At 55.5% G+C, this 17722-nt stretch overlaps 4 protein-coding genes across 4 annotated transcripts; 2 read left to right on the top strand and 2 right to left on the bottom strand.

The window, feature by feature from the left end:
- Nucleotides 1-767: 767 nt before the first annotated feature.
- N656DRAFT_797381 (RNI-like protein) lies at nucleotides 768-4616 on the top strand (the record flags this gene model as incomplete). The annotated part of the gene is made up of 4 exons (XM_064817630.1): nucleotides 768-822; nucleotides 957-3006; nucleotides 3073-3815; nucleotides 3871-4616. 4 exons carry the CDS (start codon nucleotides 768-770, stop codon nucleotides 4614-4616), a joined length of 3594 nt encoding a protein of 1197 aa, XP_064671082.1.
- Nucleotides 4617-5686: 1070 nt separating this feature from the next.
- On the top strand, nucleotides 5687-6646 carry N656DRAFT_778293 (uncharacterized protein). Its single transcript, XM_064814981.1, has one exon. It carries the CDS (start codon nucleotides 5932-5934, stop codon nucleotides 6583-6585), a length of 654 nt encoding a protein of 217 aa, XP_064671081.1. The 5' UTR covers nucleotides 5687-5931; the 3' UTR covers nucleotides 6586-6646.
- Nucleotides 6647-7250: 604 nt separating this feature from the next.
- On the bottom strand, nucleotides 7251-14424 carry N656DRAFT_844421 (uncharacterized protein). The gene is made up of 3 exons (XM_064819142.1): nucleotides 13816-14424; nucleotides 7674-13739; nucleotides 7251-7610 (listed from the first exon to the last, which is right to left on the bottom strand). The coding sequence occupies exons 1-3, from the start codon at nucleotides 13987-13989 to the stop codon at nucleotides 7593-7595; spliced, it is 6258 nt and encodes a 2085-aa protein (XP_064671080.1). The 5' UTR covers nucleotides 13990-14424; the 3' UTR covers nucleotides 7251-7592.
- Nucleotides 14425-15180: 756 nt separating this feature from the next.
- N656DRAFT_797378 (FAD/NAD(P)-binding domain-containing protein) lies at nucleotides 15181-16962 on the bottom strand (the record flags this gene model as incomplete). The annotated part of the gene is made up of 4 exons (XM_064817629.1): nucleotides 15181-15756; nucleotides 15818-16113; nucleotides 16175-16763; nucleotides 16828-16962. The coding sequence occupies 4 exons, from the start codon at nucleotides 16960-16962 to the stop codon at nucleotides 15181-15183; spliced, it is 1596 nt and encodes a 531-aa protein (XP_064671079.1).
- Nucleotides 16963-17722: the final 760 nt, after the last annotated feature.

Genomic DNA, 17722 nt, shown 5'->3' with positions numbered 1-17722 from the left:
TGATGTTGGAATGATTACGCCTCTCGCATCGGCTCCTGCTGAGGTTGGTCACTTTATCTCTGCGCTTATATTCGCAAACCCCGAGTACAGTGCTATCGTGGTGAAGATCATCTGCCCTTAGTGAGCACCTCCCTTCAGGACGTTAGTCCCCTACAACCATTGGTTGCTGAGCTTTAATAAGTATCGGAGGGTTCTGTCTTGCCTTTTTAGCGGTGAAACAGATTGGCTCAGCCCAGCCGTGTGCGCCTTCGAAAACCGCCGACCTTCTGTTGTAATTATCTGTGCGATAACACTCAGCCCCCGGGAAAATACAGCTCGCAGCGTCGATCGCAGGAGGAGGTCGGCCCTACCTAGTTACGAAGTACCTGGGATTCACAAGCATTTACGGTCACAGGGCTCGGGTCGTCCCCGACTACCTTCTCCCTCCAGACTGTTCGCAGCCGACGGCGTTTGCATGAGCTTCGGGTTACCTACATAGAGCTTGTCTGCGACCATGGCAGTCTCTAGTGCCATCCGATGGCATCAGTGACGGAGGATCCACGACAAAGAGCACAATCACTCACCACTCGGCTTTGAACCACAGCTCGGAGCTGTCGATTAGAGTTTTGGCCGAACATCAACCTCTTCTCTTTTCTCAGCCGTGCCGAGGAGCAGAACTTAGCCCTCTCCGTGTACAAGAGCGGAGTTGGTATTCATATGTGTTAGGTTCACCCAATCGTTTTGCGAGCGCACGCCGAGTTCGGCGCGACAACGAGACACGAGACATGATGGAGAGCATACACGGCGTCGATGTGAGCTGGATGACGCACGGGAATCCAAGAGGTTCGCATCCCCTTCCCGGACCTCGTCCGAATAGTTGCTTGTGCTTGCATGATTTCGCAGCGCCTCCTGACAAGGAAGTTGAGGATGCAGAAGTCTGTGGGATGCCTCGCTAATGCAGCTTTGACTCTGTTCAGAAAAACCTACAAAGAGCTCGCCTGCTAGGCCCACGGCCACGACGCTATCAAATCCCGGCTGCGATTCTCCTTCGGCCCCCAACCAGACGCCAAACCCTACCTCTCCACCGGCCGCCAATGCCAGTCAGACGGAACCGGGAAAACAGCCCGCGTTGGTCCGATCCAACTCCACGAGGTCAAGCCCCGACGAGAAAAGGCCACAGACCACCCCGCAGCGGCGGGGTTCTTGGTTCTCCAACATCTCATCCAAGTTCACGTCTGGGGGCGGCGCCGCTCAGAGTCCACCACAAGCCAGCACCGCCTCGCCGAAGCCGGCCGAGTTTTCAATACCCAAGACCAGCCCGGCCAAGAACGCCGTCCTTCAACATGCCTCAAAGCCCGAAGGAGAGGGCCCTTACACTCCAGCGCCCCCGCGGTCTTCGCAAGCGGGCATTCTACAAGTCTTTCGGAGACTCTCATCGTCCAACGGCACCCTTGGGCCCAGTACGAAGCCGCATAATCACGGCTTGGTCGCACGGCGCGTCTTGAATGTCGACCGGCACAGGGAGCGTTGTTCTATCTCCGGGTTAAACCAGGCCAAGCTTCGGAGGGTGGCCTTTTGCGTCGACGTCGAGATTGCGCCTATGCCCAAATACGCCGAGGAGACGGACGACAAAGACAGGAAGGGCGGTAAGGCAAGCAAGGACCGGAAGAAGAAGATGAAGGAAAAGGGTGAAGGCGAGGCGCTGAAGCATCCCAAAAAGGTAGAAGCTCAAAAGGAGGCCAACGGCGAAATCGAAGCCACAGGGGAAGAAGTGCCCAAGGAGCCTCCAAGGGAAGGGAGCGAATCCGGAAGCGAGCCGAGGGCTAGTGTTGAGAACCTCTCCTCTGAGAAAGCCACGGCGGCCGATGCGAGAAAACGAGAGAAGAAGAAGAAGAGCGAGGAAGAGAGGAAAGCCAGGAAGGAGAAGCGACGGAGACAAGCCGAGGCTAACGGCACCATCCCAATGGAACTGCACTACGACAGCGACTCGTCGTCTAGCGGTGTCACTCCCCGTCCTGGGACGCCCAGAACGCAAACTGCACCTACCACAAACCCCGTCAGGATATACCGACGCTGCTGCCAGCTCAGGGAGACTCCGATCCTTAAGAAGATTACGGAGCAGCTCATGGACCCAGCAAATTGCTCGACAGAGCCTGGCATGGTGGAGAAGCTCGACCTTGGAGGGTATTGGATGCAGTTGACAGATCTCATCACGCTGGGCGACTACCTCGCCGTCGTCCCGGTGAGGGAAGTAATACTGGAAAACTGCGGCCTGACGGACGAGGGCCTCCGAGTGGTTCTAGCCGGGCTGCTTGCGGCAAAAAGGGTCAAAGGCCGAAGGCGTAGGCCGGTGACGGAGCCGGACGGCCTGACCGACCAAGGTGGTGTGGTTGAGCGGCTGGTTCTCAAGGACAACAAGATCGGACCCGAGGGATGGAGGCACATCTGCCTGTTTATCTACCTCTGCCGGACCCTGAAGAGCCTAGATCTGTCAGGGATACAGCTGCCCCGGGACCCCCAGCCGACCGCCGCTCCCAACAGCCCTACTCCGGCTGCACGCCAGCCGCAGGGGGTCTGTCACCTGTTGGCCAAATCTCTCGCGGAAAGGCTGGGAGGCTCAACGCTCAGCCTGCTGAGCCTTGGCCGGACGGGCATGAGTACTGAGCAGTTAGGGACCATCATTGATGGGGTCATCAAGTGTGGCATCAAGCGATTGGGTCTTGCGCACAACGACATTACCGCCGACGGCCTGGACCATGTTGCCCGATTCCTGAAGAGTCCCCTCTGCGAGGGTCTCGACCTGGGCGGCAACAATTTGCGAGACGGGCTCGGTACACTGTCTGACGCGCTTTCTGTGCAAAGCTGTCCGTTATGGGCGCTAAGCCTAGCTGACTGCAACCTCACACCGTCCTCCCTGTGCAGATTGCTGCCGACATTGGCCAAATTGAGTCAGTTCAGATTCTTGGATCTATCGCATAACCACGAGCTGTTCAGCTCAGATCCGAGTGCCGTGAGCATGTTGCGGAGGTCAGTCAACCCGCCTGAACCGAACAAAACCGTTATTGTCCCGTGCTAACCCATCATTTCTTTCAGATATCTACCCAAGATGCCATGTTTAAAGCGTATCCATCTGGCTGATTGTGCGCTCAGTCCCGAGCAGGTCATCGCTCTCGCCGAGATTCTGCCCGAGGTTACGGGTCTCGCGCACATCACCTTCTCCGAGAACCCGCGGCTGGTCGAACTGGCAACGAATGCCAAGACAGAAGAGTCGCAGGAGGAGGCGTGCGCACTGTTTGCCTCGCTACTGGCCGCGGCGAGGGTGTCTACCAGCCTGGTCTCGATCGAAATCGAGGTGCCCAGCGTGCAGTCAAGCGACCTGGTCAAGGCCATGGCCAAGCAGGTTGTCGCCTACTGCCTGCGCAACATGGAGCTAGCCGCCGTGTCGGCGACGCAGGCACAAGGCGAAGTGGTGGCCAAGCCCGACCCCGTGTACCCCGACGCGCTCCAGCGACTGATCGGACACGACGTCATGGTGTCGGACCTGGATGCCGACGTGGATGCTGCGCCGGATAATGACTACGTCATTGGCGGCACAGCCGTAGTCAGGGCGCTTGCCTGCTGCTTGAACAACCGCGGCGACGAGTCGAGGCGCCAGTCGCAGGAGTTCATCAAGGACGTCGAGAATGGTGTGTCGCACCCCCGGCCTCCGGTGCCGAGCGGCGGCAAGGCAAAAGAGACGTCCAAACACCTGCTGCTTAGTGCCAGGAAGATCAGGCTACGGCTGCAGCCGGCGATCGTCAAGGCCAAGGCGGCGCCAAATGACCCTCATACCTACCGTATGTTTCTGTTCCCCATTCCCTTTTACTGCCGTTGCTGACTGTTGACTTCCAGACCGACTAATGTTCCTGGACAACACGCTGAACAACATCATCAAGCGCTTCGAGGACGAGTTCCCGGACACGCGCCTCTCCACGTCAGTCGACAGCGCCATCGACGTGGGCCTGCCCACGGACCCGAGCACCGACGAAAAGAACCGGCCAACCATAACCACCACCCACCCCTCGTCCTCCGAACACGAAGACCTACCCCCTGCCGCAGAAGACGACAACACAGCCACGGCCATCAAATCCCCCTCCACCTCCCTCTCCCGCTCCAACTCGATGCTCTCCTTATCCTCCAAGGCACTAGCCGACGAGGAAGGCCGCGTGCTGCGCGCGGGCCACAAGTTCCGCGCGGGCATCGTGGGGGGGCTTTCGGGGGGCCGCCAGCACGACTATGCTGCCGCGCTGCAGCTGGCGGCCGAGGGCGTCGACATGGTCGGCGCCGACCCGAACCACGTGCGCGTGCTCCACGAGCTGCTCGAGGAGTTGGGTGATGAACGGTTGAGTGCGGAGGCGCGCGAGAAGGGGGTGGTTAGGGTGTTTCATGAGTATCGGCAGGAGATTTTGGGGAAGTTGAGGGAGGCGGATCCGGTGTATTGGGATCGGTTTGTGGAGAGCCAGGAGATGGCGAGGAAGAATGTTACTAGTACTGTTTTGCCGCGTCCGGGGATTGGGACGGGGACGGCTGGGCGGTCTTCCAGTGAGGAGGAAAAAAAGGGGGGGATTGTAGAGAGTGTGGGGGAAGGTGGTAGTTGATGAGGAGGGTGTGGGTGTGAGTGTGGTTGGGAATGGAAAGGTATGGGGCTGCTTTTCCAGTGCTGGGTATACATATCAAGAGAGAGAGCTGGGGGGATTATACCTACCTAGGAGGGTGATGGGTGTTGAGGACAGACAGCTTGTGGCTGGGTTGAAGAACACGCAGCAGCAAGCTTGGAGGTTTGACTTACTCGCAACTTAACATAACTTGGTACGGTATGTGATTGTACAGTACATACGCGCGTAACATACATACATACATACATACATACACATACCCTGAAGGAAAGGGGCGTTTGGGGGTTTGCTTGCTTGCTTGCTTGCTTGGCCAAGGTGGCTTTTTCTTTGGCATCTTTTAGGGCCATGTCTGGAAGAAGGGAAAGGGGAGCAGTAAAGGGGGTTCATGCTGACAGGCTCTATTCAACTTGATGTAGATTCTTTAAATCAATTCGGTGTTGAGGATAAGGGGGTGAAGGAGCAGAGACATGCCTTACCTACACAGTAGGTACATTATCACATTGTAACGCTAATTGGAACATGGGAAACACTCATGTATTACATCGATATCCCAATCCTATTCGACTTGGATGCAGCGGCTGTCGTTGATGAGTTGCTATACTCTGTATTGTGAATACATACGTGAGGACTGTCGTCAGGGGTCTCTAGTTCTCTCACGCTCTGTCCGGCCGTCTCAGTGGTTTGTGACTCGGTGCGAGCGAGGGTAGGGTTCCTCCGCTGTGAGAGAAGACAACATAGATGCAGCAACGTAAGGTAGGTATAGTACAGTACACAGTTAGTGAATGGATGGACAGACACAACATGGCCTACCACATATACTCCATGCATGGATGGATGCCCGTCCATGAGAGCAGGTCTCGCACTGGGACTGGAAGAGAAGTGAACGGGCATCGAATAGGCGTATGTACAGTAGAGTAATACATCGTTATATTGCCGTTGTCCTTATAAACTCTTCTTGTTCCGTCCGTCTTCTTCAGCTAGCCTACCTATTACCTCCTCAACAACTCAACTCATCTTTATAAACACGTCTTGGGATTCTGGGCCGGTCAACTCCGTGGTCTGCTCCCGCATACCGAAACCTAAACCGAGACAAATACGATATATTCGGCACCTGGCCAAACCTACTGCAGGACCAGTGGTCATATGCTTGGGTGGCCTGTTCCCGGACAGCCCATCCAACCTTATTCCAGCCACCCACTGGCCACAGCTTGTGATCTTTCTCCTTCAGAAACGTCGTTGCTTTTACCAGTACTACTACCTCCTTGATTGCCCTCATCTCCATGTATCAGTTTCCAAGATGCCTCTCCAACCATCACAATCATTCACCTCCACCACCGCCGAGACATCGCCAAATCCAAGGGCACCACTTCAACCTCAACAAGTCTCACCAAACTTGAACTCAAGCCCCCAGCCGCTGCCGAACACTAATCCAACACCCGCCCCAAACCCATCCCCAATCACACCACCACCACAGCCAGTCCCAGCCAAAAAACGCCGCGGCCGCCCACCCAAGCCCTTATCCGCTCGCAAACCACCCGCACCACGCACCATCAACCTAAAACCCACCCTCCGCCAAGAGCGAAGCTACTCCCGAGACAAAAAGCTCCAAGTCATCACCTTCCTAGCCCAAACCAAGCTCCCACGCACACGTGAAGGCCCAGCACCTCGCCGTCGCCAGGGTGCCGCTGAAACCGATGCCGATCCCGCCGAGCTTGGGCTGAACCCTTCACTCACATACCGTGACGTGACCCTCAAAGAGGCCAGCGAGTTCTTCAAGATCCCGCATAGTACCATTGAGGGGTGGTGGCGGCGTCGGGAGGATATTTTGCAGGGTCAGGGCCGGAAGAGGAAGGGGAAGGGTGGTAAGGGTAAGGCCGAGGCGAGGAGAGTAAGAGTTGGAGACTTGGAGTTGGAGGAACAACGGCAGGATGGAGACGTGGGGAGAACATGACAACAGCCTGGATCATCCAAAGCATTACGGATAGCAAGCCCCTTTCCACTCCTTCCACCTACCCCTTCTCCCGAATACGCGCACACACACAAACAGGGCAGCACAATCAGCCAGTGACCTAGGTACATACCTTACCTCGCCAGACTCTTTTTGAACACGGACACCGACCTCCTGTAAGGAAAGCAAAGCAATGCAAACAGCAAATGTGCCCAACGCAATATGTATGTACAGTACATCACCTCTTTCTTTCAAGCAAAGCACCAAGTTCGCCCACTTCAGTTCAGTTCAGTTCAGTTCAACTCTTTCATTACTACTCCTAAACACCTAGGTATCCTACCTCGCCAGCATCTTCATTAACCACTACTACCTTACTACCTTAGCCAAACAACAAAACAGACAAGTCCACCCACCAACCAAGCACGCCACCAAGCCATGAAATAATAATCGCATGTATGTATGCATGTAATTCAGTCAGTCAATCTCAATCTCCCAATGCTACTCTTCAATGTCCCTGTCCGTGTCCACCCATCCCGCCTGTCCTGTCCTGTACGATACCTACAGCACCTTGTATAGCCAGGCACTAACAACTTAACAAACCAAACAATAAACCAACAATGAATCACTGTGATATGCCCCCTGTCATGCCATATGCCCCCGCCCCGCCCCTCCCGGCGCCGGCCCCGATCTAAAAGGGAACAAAATGCAGAAATTGAATGCAATGCAGGCGTACCATCATGAATCAAGAATGAAGAATAATGCGACAGCGCCGTTCCTAATGATGTTGATGTCCATTGGCCTGAGGCAAAAACATAGTAAAAAGAAAGCAAAAACTCCTCTCTCGTATGTTCGAATCTGGATGGATAGTAATATCATGAGAAGAAGTCGTGGCATCTGATTTGACCTGATCCAGTATGCTTGATGGTATCTTGGTCATGCTCGTCCTATCACTCAACTCCTGCACTAGCAGTTGCGATACCTTTCTGCGCATGCAGCTCGTGTCGTGGCACTCAGTACTTCTTGTATTTCTGCCGCGCGGTCAGCACCACCTTCAAGGAAACCAAGATCAACAATCGACTGTCATGACTTACCGCCTCCGCACGCCTCCTGTTCTGCGGGTCCAGCGAGTTGGTAGCACCCAGCAGCGTCTGCCCGATGGCCTTAGTAGCGCCAATCGCCGGCCGGAAGATGATGGTGGGTGCCTTTTTCAGCACCGCCTTCGCCGCCCCCTGAGCGCTCTGGCTCTCCATGACCTCGGCCGGCACAGCAATGATGGCGTCCCTGGCCATGGACAGGTCCCTTGCAAGACTCGCATACGCGCCCCTGACGCCCTGGAAGATGCCCAGGGGCTGGTGCGCGTACGGGCTGATCTTTCTGTGGCGCTCCTCGTCGTACTCGGTGTCTTCCCATTCCTCGCCCGCCGCCGAGCTGCTGCCCTCTCCAGACGGGTTCGCCACAAACAGGCCCTCGGCGCCTTGCAAAACGTTCTGCGTCCCAATCGCCAGCTTGGCCCCCAGCTTGACCACCTCGGTTCCCGTCGTCTTGGCAAACGCCGTCGCGCCCTTCCTGACGCTTCGCACAATTCGGCCGTCCTTGCGATACTCCCTGATCGGTATCTCAATCAAGTCCCTGAAGCCACTGCCGGCGTTGACTAGGGACCGCACCGGCGCCAGGCCGGCAAGGATGCCGGGCAACTGCGTCCGCTTGACATCGTCCATCCAAACGTCGTTGAGCTGCTTGCCGAGCCGGTCAAATCCGGACACGCCGTACAAGATGACGCGCCGGAGCACCATTCGGGCGTCCTCGAGGATCATGAAGTTCATAAACTCCGTCGTGTGGCCCGAGCGCAGCCCGGCGTAGTCAACCCGCTTCGGCTTGAAGTCGAGCTTGACAGGGATATCCTTGACCTCGACTCGCTGTATGAAAGGCACGTCGCTTTGGGATGCATGGATTGGTACGGATTCATCCTTGAATTCAAAGAACCTCGTGATAAAGTCGAGCGCGTCTTGGTCGACATGCAGTCGTAGGGGAAGGATGTTGACGTTCATGACAATCTCCGAGGCTGGCATGGATGGCACCGGCTTGGTGTTAAGAAGCTCGATATGGACCATGCTCGCGCCGAGTTCTCGCTCCCCAGCGTCAAAGTCATACATGGCAAATTTCTTCCAGGTCGATTCCGGAACGTGGTCGAAGATATCGAGGTCGCGAACTTTGAGATCGATAGAGCTCACCGTTTCTCCCGAGTCGGGTGGGAAGATCACCAGGTCCACATTCACCCCTGTGAGTTCGAATGTAATCTTGTGGCGCTTGCTTCTGTTCAGCTTGAGGCTCTTCGATCGGCGGTGCTGGCCTGGCGCCCGGACTGTCGTGGTGGTCACGGCCGTGGTAGCAACCGAAGCCGTCTCCACGTCCTGCAAGTCCTGGTTGATGGCCTGCGCCAGCTCTTTCGGGTCGCGATTTGCCGGAATACCGATGTAAATAGAATTAAAAAGGAAGTCACCAATCACGGTTTCGTCTTCATCGGGATCCTGCTCATAATCGCCCCTGCGCCCTGCGCGAGCCCGTCGCTCGTATGCTTTTGCCTCTACATCTTGAACCGCCTTGGCAATGACTTCGCGGGTGCGAGCCCAGTCATAGCCATCAAACAAGTGCCAGATGACATGGACGTCGCGAACGGAAACCTTCAATGGGCTGCGTTGAACCTTGGAATCGTTGGAATTGTCGTACGTGTTTTTCTTCGAATTCCACCGGTGCGCTGTGCCCTGGACGGCGAGCCTTTGCTCGAAATAGTCGTCGTGGATAGAGATGCTGCTCCCTGTACCAAGGCTGGCGGTGCTGAGAAGGACACCGTCACTGGTATCCTCAATCTTGGGCCCTTCCGCTACGACCGACTGGTTGGTGGCGTCAAACAACTCCTCCTGCACTGCCGCTTCCTCGTAGTACTGCGAATGAAGGTCAAGCGGGCTGTCACTCTGCCCACCGTAGAAGTCGTCCTCGCTGCCGGCATCTTCGGGCACAGGCCCAGCTAGTTCGTCAGCAATTGCAAAGTCATTATCAAAGTCGTAATCCCCTTCGGCCCGACCGAACGCATCTGCGGTAATCGACGCCAAGAGGTCCTGAACGGGAACCACTGAAGTTCTGTACTTGATCTCTTTGCTCGGTGGTGTAGGCGGCTTCAGCGCATTGGCCAAAGCAATGAGTGTTTGCGTAGAATCCGCGCATGTCTCAAGAACCAGTAGATCATCGCGTACTTCAACCTCCAACTGCGTCCCCTCATCCTCGTGTCTGAAGACTCTCACCGCCGCTCTCGCTGAAGAGATTTGGCAGATATTGACGTATCCCTTGGAGCAAAGCTCGGTAACTTGCGGGGACGGAGCTATCTGTGGGCGCCGTGTTGACGCAAACGGCGCCCCAGTCGACTCGAGGATCGAGATATCATCGACCAGAAGGACAGACGCTTTATTCATGGTTGCGGCTGCATCGAGCCTGTCACATTTCCCAGGCGTAACCTCGAGGTGGGACTCGGTGAGTACAACGGTGAGCTTCGACGGTATTCCGAGGGGGTTGAGACCGATGAGGCAATCGCGGAAGGCGACGTCCACCTTAATCGCCTTGGAGGCTTTAACCTGCTCCACTGAGGAGAGCGGCGCTGAAGGGACTCGTTTGATTGCAGCATGCGCCTGGTCACCCAGGTTGGCAACCGAGGCGGCAAGGCTGGCCTCAAAATCTTGCGGGGTGGCATCCTCGGCGAGATCAAGCACGTCCATGATGGTGGGTACTCGATACTCCAAGCTCAGTCCGATCAGGTTGACTTTGAGGACCGGCTCAATATCATCAATCAAGCGCATCATAACGACAGGCGGTTTCTGAGATGACGCGGTTGCAGGTACCGGCGCCGTTCCCACGAGCTCCTCGATCTTGTTGCGTGTGACTGCAGCGCCGCCGACGGCGACCGCAACCAAGGCAGGCACCGTGATATGTGCTACCACGAGGTCGATGAGAGATACTTGAATAACACCTAACCGGCCACCCAGCTCAATACTGCTCTCGATGTCTTTGACATGGCACAGCGTCAGCAAGCCTGGCCGGTCATCTTCAGGGAGATACTTGGCAACAGTCCCAAGCTTGGCGAGATCATCAGCTAGACTGGGGAGGCAGCTGAGTTGCTGGAGGCTGCTAGCGTCGACTCTAACTTTCCCAACCGTCAAGGATAGCACCGGCCCTTTCTTGCGCTGCCTGAGGAGCGTATCCACCATGATCTCATCCTCATTCTCATCAAACTTGATCTTTGATGGAGTGATTAACTCGAGTAGCCTCTCCAGGTCCTGGGTTCGAGGCATGGCATAGTCAAGCCGAGTATCGACGATCTCGGCGACGATAGGAGCATCAGCTCTGGAGTTCCTGATGTGTGGACCAGACAGCCGTATCCTGCTCAAATGGATGCCAATTCCCTTTTCTCTGCTAACAAGCTTAAGAGCACTGGAATTTAGTGTGAGACTGCAGTCCTTTCCGACGACGTCCAAGAGAATGCCGTTGATTCGCAAATCAGTTTTATTCTCCTTGGACGCGGTCCGATCATCCGACTCGACGAGTGCTTCAAATCGAACGCCTCTCGGCTTTTGAGCAGACTTGGCAGCAGACTTAGCTACTTTCGGAGTGCTTGAGGTGACTGAGGAACCCATATTAAGAAAGCTGCTGAGCCCCCCGAACCAACTAAATGTCTCGTCCAGCCGCGGGAGATCCAGCTTGACGTGGAGAGGCAATGTGCTAATCTCGACTCGCGATATCTCCGGGCCGGACGTGACCTTTACTGAAATGTCCTGCCCGGATGAGGGTACCGTGCGCACTACCGATTCAAACAATTGAACTGAGCGGTCAAACGAGATGATATCGTCATTAGCGTACCCAAATCGGAACCTCTCGACGCCGATGCTGGCGTCCGTCTGAGAGTCTGAGATAGATATTGAACCTTGTAGATCCACGATCTGTGCCTGAAGCAGCACATCAGAGCTGAAGTCGGCCGTCCGCTTGTCTAGTAGTCTCTCGGCGGTGTCCGCAACGCCTGCAAGTGTCTCCAGGAAGTGTATCGATAGCTGCTCGGCGGAAAGTTTGATCTCCGAAGCAGTTGAACTGGGCTTAGAAGGTGCTGAAGCAGAGGACTCGCTTGGCTGGCCTTGCACAGCTTCCAAAAGGCGAGTGATTACCATGGTCAGGAGAAACCCGATTGATGCATCAAAGCGGACATCCAAGGGCTTGAGTATAATCTCGATGGACTTGTCAAGGGGCGCCTTCTCTGTCCCATGATCGCCAATAGGAAGGAAGCTGGGACTCGTAGCAGTTGCGGAATGAATCGAGAATGCCCCGGGAAGATTCTGCGGTATTGACTTCCCAAGATCGGCGGTGACCTGGATATGTCCGTGGGTTGAGGGGAGGTAGATGGAAACGGAGCTCAAGGACAGGATTTCTTTGACTAAGCGAGTCGGTCCACGCGGCGTTGGGATGTCTTCCTGCGGAGCCTCGGGCTCGTCTTGAGTAGCAGGATGCTGTGTGTGCTGGTAGACTGCATCGTCGTCAGCGTCTAGGTGGTTCGAGTTCTCAAGTGTCGCAAGCCGATCCGTTGTAGGATGCTGTGGGGAGCGTCCAACAAGATTACTACTATCCTCGCCGTCCGAGTTAGAGTCATCATGTTCAGGCGAGCTAGAAGTTGCGCCAGACGATGTGGTCGAATCAGCAACGGTTCTCTCTGGCGAGGATTTGGCGCTGGGGGCCACTTCGTCGGCATCCCACGACCCGGGCATGGAGCCTCGAAGCTTGTCGGACTCAGCTTGTGAAAAAGCGCTCATGTACATGCTTTCAGCTTCCTCGTGACTGTACAGATGCGTCTGTGTTAAGTCCTCTGCTCCGACACCGCTAGAGCTACTGCTCGCGGACGCGGAGTGGACTGAAGCTTGTGGAGATGGCGTTTTCGGCGGGGAGAAATCAAGCGGTGGGCGAAGGAAGGGCTCTGATTGTGCCTCCCTCCCAAGCGTAGACCAGGGCAAGGGCGCGGCCTCTACGACTGTGGATTTTGCCTGTTGCCGAACGGCGGGCGGGGAAAAGCCATGGCAAGTTGAGCCATCAACTGAGCCGTGAGGGACGGACCCCTCGAACCCCTCATCATGTACGGAGCCCTGGACAAAGTCTTGATGAATCGAATCCTGATAGACTGAAGCCCTGGGAGTGGATAGAGATGATGATGGTTCCACCGCGTCTCCGGTCTTCCGCTCGTCTTTGTCCTCCTCTACATCGTAGGGAATGTTGAAAGCGTCTTCGCTGTCCTGCAGCGGATATGTGCTCTGAGCAAGGTAATCTGAGTCGGCCATTGGATCAGAAGCAGCGTCCCCTTTAAACCCCGTACCCAGGTCTGGGAAGGTGGGCGCTTCAGCTGTCGAAGGCGATTGCGAGGCCACAGAAGCGGGCATCGACGGAGACGGTGCCAAAGACGAGAGCACGTTTGCCTCGGAGATCAAAAATGCTCGAATGTTGTCTAACAGAATATGCCGCTTGCCGTCTTTGGGTACGATGGTGGGACCTCCCTCCGCCGCCTGGCCCGGAGTCGTCACACCTTCCACACTAATGTTGTCCATTGCTAGCTGGAACGTTACCAGCTCGGGCGTAGGTGCATTGGCGGCTACCGGCACCTCCAAGTTGACCTGGAATGTCACCCCGCGAATCTTGACCTGCATCCTATCCACGATACCCTGCAGGAAGTCGGTCAAGAAGGCGGGTAGCGACAGCGCCTGACCGGTACCGAATGTTGAGCCATCGTCGCTCTCTGGTTCGCTGATAGCCACGGAAGCCCCGAGGTCTTGGGTTTCTGCCATCAGCGCCTCCTCGAGTTCCTTAGTCTCTTCTACCGGTTGTGTTTGCAAGAACGACTGGGCGAGGTCTGCAGCTGTCGGCACAGCATCGTCGGCGCCAGCTCCTTTCCTGCGTTTCCGAGAGTGCTGCTGATCGTTCTCAGGCTTGGAGGCCACCTTCAAGCTGATATCCACGCCATCTACCTCGGCCGTGATCGGACTGGTGTAAAAGTCCATGGGAATCGTGACTCGTAGGACCAGCACCCTGGCCTTCTGGAGCGAGAAGGCTGCGGGAAGCTCCAAGAGCCTTTCGAGTTTCTGCATAGAGCAGCATTAGCGTTGCGAACGGATAGGTGTCCAACTGGACACGGATAGTTAGAGAGTATGGCAGTACCTGAAGCACAAGGCCGACATCTCGAAACTCCAGGACAGTATTCCGGCCTAAGGCAAAGTCAAGGTTCTCCAGATCGAGGGCGCCGGCATCGAGGATCTCCAGACGGGACAAGGCGAACCGCAGCAGCTGCTTGGGCATCAGCGAGCTGCGGAAGGACTTGAAGAAGTAGGCCATGGTGAGCGGTGTTGGGTGATCGCGTATCGGCTGTTCCGAGTTGCGGGATCGGTCACCCAGATGGGGGACGAGACACACGACACCGGGGCAGCCAAGGGGCCTGAGCAGCGGAAGAGTACGAGGCGGGCGGAACGCGGCGTCCGGTAATCAATAGTCTAGGGGATTAGGCACGGAGGACGGCGAGGAATTGCGGGGAAGGTCATGTTGAAGGGTGCACCATGGTGGGAATCGAGGTGCGCCGTCCAGACGGTTTCCAAGAGGTGCAAAAGAAAATAAAATCTTTGAGCTACTTTGATCCTGAAACACAGAGACAGGGTGCACCACAACAACAAAAGCTGGAGCCTGGAAGCTGTTGTGTGATGAAGAAAGGAAAAGTGAAAGTAGCTAGGCTCGTCGGTGGTGCAGTGGTTGACGTGGTGAACCACTTGAGCGCGACCCCATGTCGAGTGCAGGGATGCAAAGTGGGTGGAGGTCGGACAACCCGTGACAGCATTGTCGGAGCGTGAGGCATGGGGCCTAAACCCCACTTTCAGGGCGACTTGGACGCAGCCTGGGCCAGTCACAGTGACTGCCTCTGATCCCCACTCACCACAAGCGTGGTGTAAGTTTGGTATTGTACTGTAAGTTACTGAATTGTCCGTACATACTTTGCCGATGACTCTCACATCATCTCGTTCAAAACAGCCTGGAATCTGCAGAGTAGGTCATAACCAGCCGACCAGGTATGTACCTAGCCATTGGCTGATCCTGAGCATATGTATGAAGTATCCACGAGCCATTGGAGCCTCTCTGTGAGCCTCATTCACGACGTGGCAAGTCAACAGAGAAATGATGCCTACCGTACCTATGCGCTAACGCTAAACCCGTCATTGGGGCTTTGCCCGACTCACTACCGTATTCGCGTCTCAGCTTTATGAGCTGCAATGCATACACATGCTGTTGCTGCCTTGTTGCACAATGAGCTGAGCACAACGCTGCCCCGGGCAAGGACAGGTAAATCTAGTCTGCCTATCAAGGCAAGGTAGGTATGCAAAAAATGCAAAGGCAATGGGCAGTGTATAAGCCCGGCTGAGCTCTAACACAACTCCATTCAACCCTTCAGTGGTTGGAAACCCTGGAAACCCGATGCCACCTCTAACCATAGAACTACCCGGTACCCTTCTAACCCGCTAGGTCATCACCATGAATAGATTACAACACCCCCGCGATCCTCCTCGCAACCTGCTCCCCGCTCCAATACGCCCCCGTCACCGTCCCCAGTGCGACAAATGGCGCGGTGTGCTCTCCGGCGAGCCAGACGCCCTCGGCCGGCAACCCCGCCCTCATCGTCTCGATATCCTTATCGCCCTCCATTAGGCCCTTCTGGAAATTAGCGTAACTCCCATTCCCGGCCAACTCATCCCCCTCCCAATCTGTGGCGAAGCACGCCACAGGCTGACAGTCCGGGTGCCCTTCCTCGTACGACGGCAGGCGGGAATAGTAGGGCTTAAAGTAGGCGAACAGGAACTCAGACTGTTCCTTGGCGGTGGGTAAGGAGCGCACTTTGGACGTGATGTGCCGAGACTGGTCGCCGTAAGTGTAGAACAGTAGGGTGGGGTGTCCGACGGTGCCAGCGAGGGAGCCGAGCTCGACGATTTCGTTAAGCCAGCGGTCGGGGTTGGATTCAGGGGCGTAGGTCGGGGCGAGCCATTGGCAAAAGCCTTGTATGGTCCTGCCGCCTTCTTTAGAAGAAGTAAGCCAGAAGGCGCTAGGAAAGGAGATGTACACCTGGATATGCCAGTGGTGTCAGTGTGGATATGGGTAGTGGCTTTTGATCTGAGAGACTGACCTTCTCCAGGTTCCCGTAACCGATATTTTGGATCGCCTGGCACATGCGGTCGGGAAGGGGAGGAAAGAAGGCGTCCAAGTTTTGCTTCAGCCATCCCAGAGGGCATGTGACCACTACCTGGTCAAACTCCATGACCTGACCATCTGTGATCTTGACCCGGACCATGCCGTTCTGTGACGTTGACTTGCCGTGGATCTCGGAGATACGGGTTTGATACCGGATGTCAGCCCCGTCAATAGCTGGCTGGGCAACCTTTTCTAGAACCTTGTGATATGTCCCGGCGCAAAAGAGGTTTTCTGTGAAATTTCTTAGTATATTTATGATTCAATCAATTCCAAAACGGAGACTCGGTCTTACCACCCTCGATGCACTCCTCCAGCCAAAAGAACTTCAAGCTCTGCGTACTAAGAGGACTTCCCACAAAGCTTCCCCACAACTCAGCCATCTGGAGTAGTATGCGTCTTCGCCTCTCATAGCCCTCCTCGGTTTCCGGTATCCTCATGGTGGCCTGTTCCTGAAAGAAATCCAAGAGCGTCTGGTTTGGGTCAATTTCAGACCCATGTTTGTTTGAGTACTCAAAAGCATCCTCAATAATACTCCACATCAAGGTAGAATATTTCTCCCCCTCCTCGAGAGAAAGGAGTTGACCATCTTCATCAAAGACGTACGTGCGAGAGTCCCAGACGCCAACTGCCGTGTTGGTCTCCCTGACCAGGTCCATAATAGGATTTTCGGTGGTGCCATGGATCCAGTTGGCGCCAACATCTACCAGGTGGCCATTGGGGAGCCTCTCCTGGTATATTCGGCCGCCGAGACGATTTCTGGCTTCCAAGATGGTCACACGGAACCCATGTCGGAGCAGTACGTCAGCGCATCTAAGCCCAGCAAATCCGGCGCCGATGACGGCGATATGCGATCTCCTGGTCGGGGGATCGAGGGTCTCGAGCTGCAGTGTCAAAGTGTAAGCACCGCCTTTTATTTCCTCTGCGCGTCGTGGTTTGAGCTGCTACCTTCAGGACTCTATCCATGATGGTCAGTTTCCTCGGTGCGGCGCTGGTGTGTATTCTCGCTGTCTTCAAGTCTTGATATATCCTTGACGTGTGTTTGCGCGCAGCGCTAGTGACGGACATTGAGTAAGCATCCATGTCGGCGGTTGGGGTGGAGCAGCTTTGCGGCAGACAATGATAGGCAGAGGGAAAGACGGGCACGCTGATATAAGGCAGCGATGCTGTCTGTAAGCTGGAAAGGGGTATATAATCGGGCGAATCAAGTCATGGTGGTGTGGGTTCCTGGCGGGCCGAGCCAGGGCGATAATCAGGAAAGAGTCCAGCCGCGATATGCCTCTGGGGGCATGGAATGCAGGAGCGGATCAAGTCGAATTTAGAACAGCATGCCAGTGCGGAAGGAGCGGGGGCTTCATTTGGGTGACCTCCGGATACCTCCCGGGATTTGGATAAGACAGTACTCGATCATCAGACCGGATAAGTCTGGTGATCGAGATACGGCTTTGAGTGCGTGGCTGGGGTGGCAAGGGACAAGGTAGTAGCTATGCTCTTGACCTCCAGCCCTTGGTTCTGCTTAACAGTTGGGGCATTAAACCCGCTCCATCCGCTGGACATGCAATTTGTTCCCGCTCGAGGAACACACTCATCGGAATGGGTGTATGCATGTACGTACCAGATCAGTCTAAGTCGGACATTACAACCTGGATGCATAGGGTAGGTGCTGTCGTGAAGCCACGCTACCGCCCTTTCGGGAGAGGACGAATGATGATGTACTGTACCGAGTGTACTGTACAACAAAGGGGCCAAGATAGGCCAGCTGGAGTCAGCCCGAGATACAGGAAATACCAGTAACTTGAGTCCAGGGAGCGTTGAGCCAGTTGATAAACCACACGGGGGAAGC

This window comes from Canariomyces notabilis, assembly GCF_033297395.1.
Source record: "Canariomyces notabilis strain CBS 508.74 unplaced genomic scaffold N656scaffold_8, whole genome shotgun sequence".
NCBI classification, from domain to species: Eukaryota; Fungi; Ascomycota; class Sordariomycetes; order Sordariales; family Chaetomiaceae; genus Canariomyces; species Canariomyces notabilis.
This window is presented reverse-complemented; position numbering and strand designations above follow the sequence as displayed.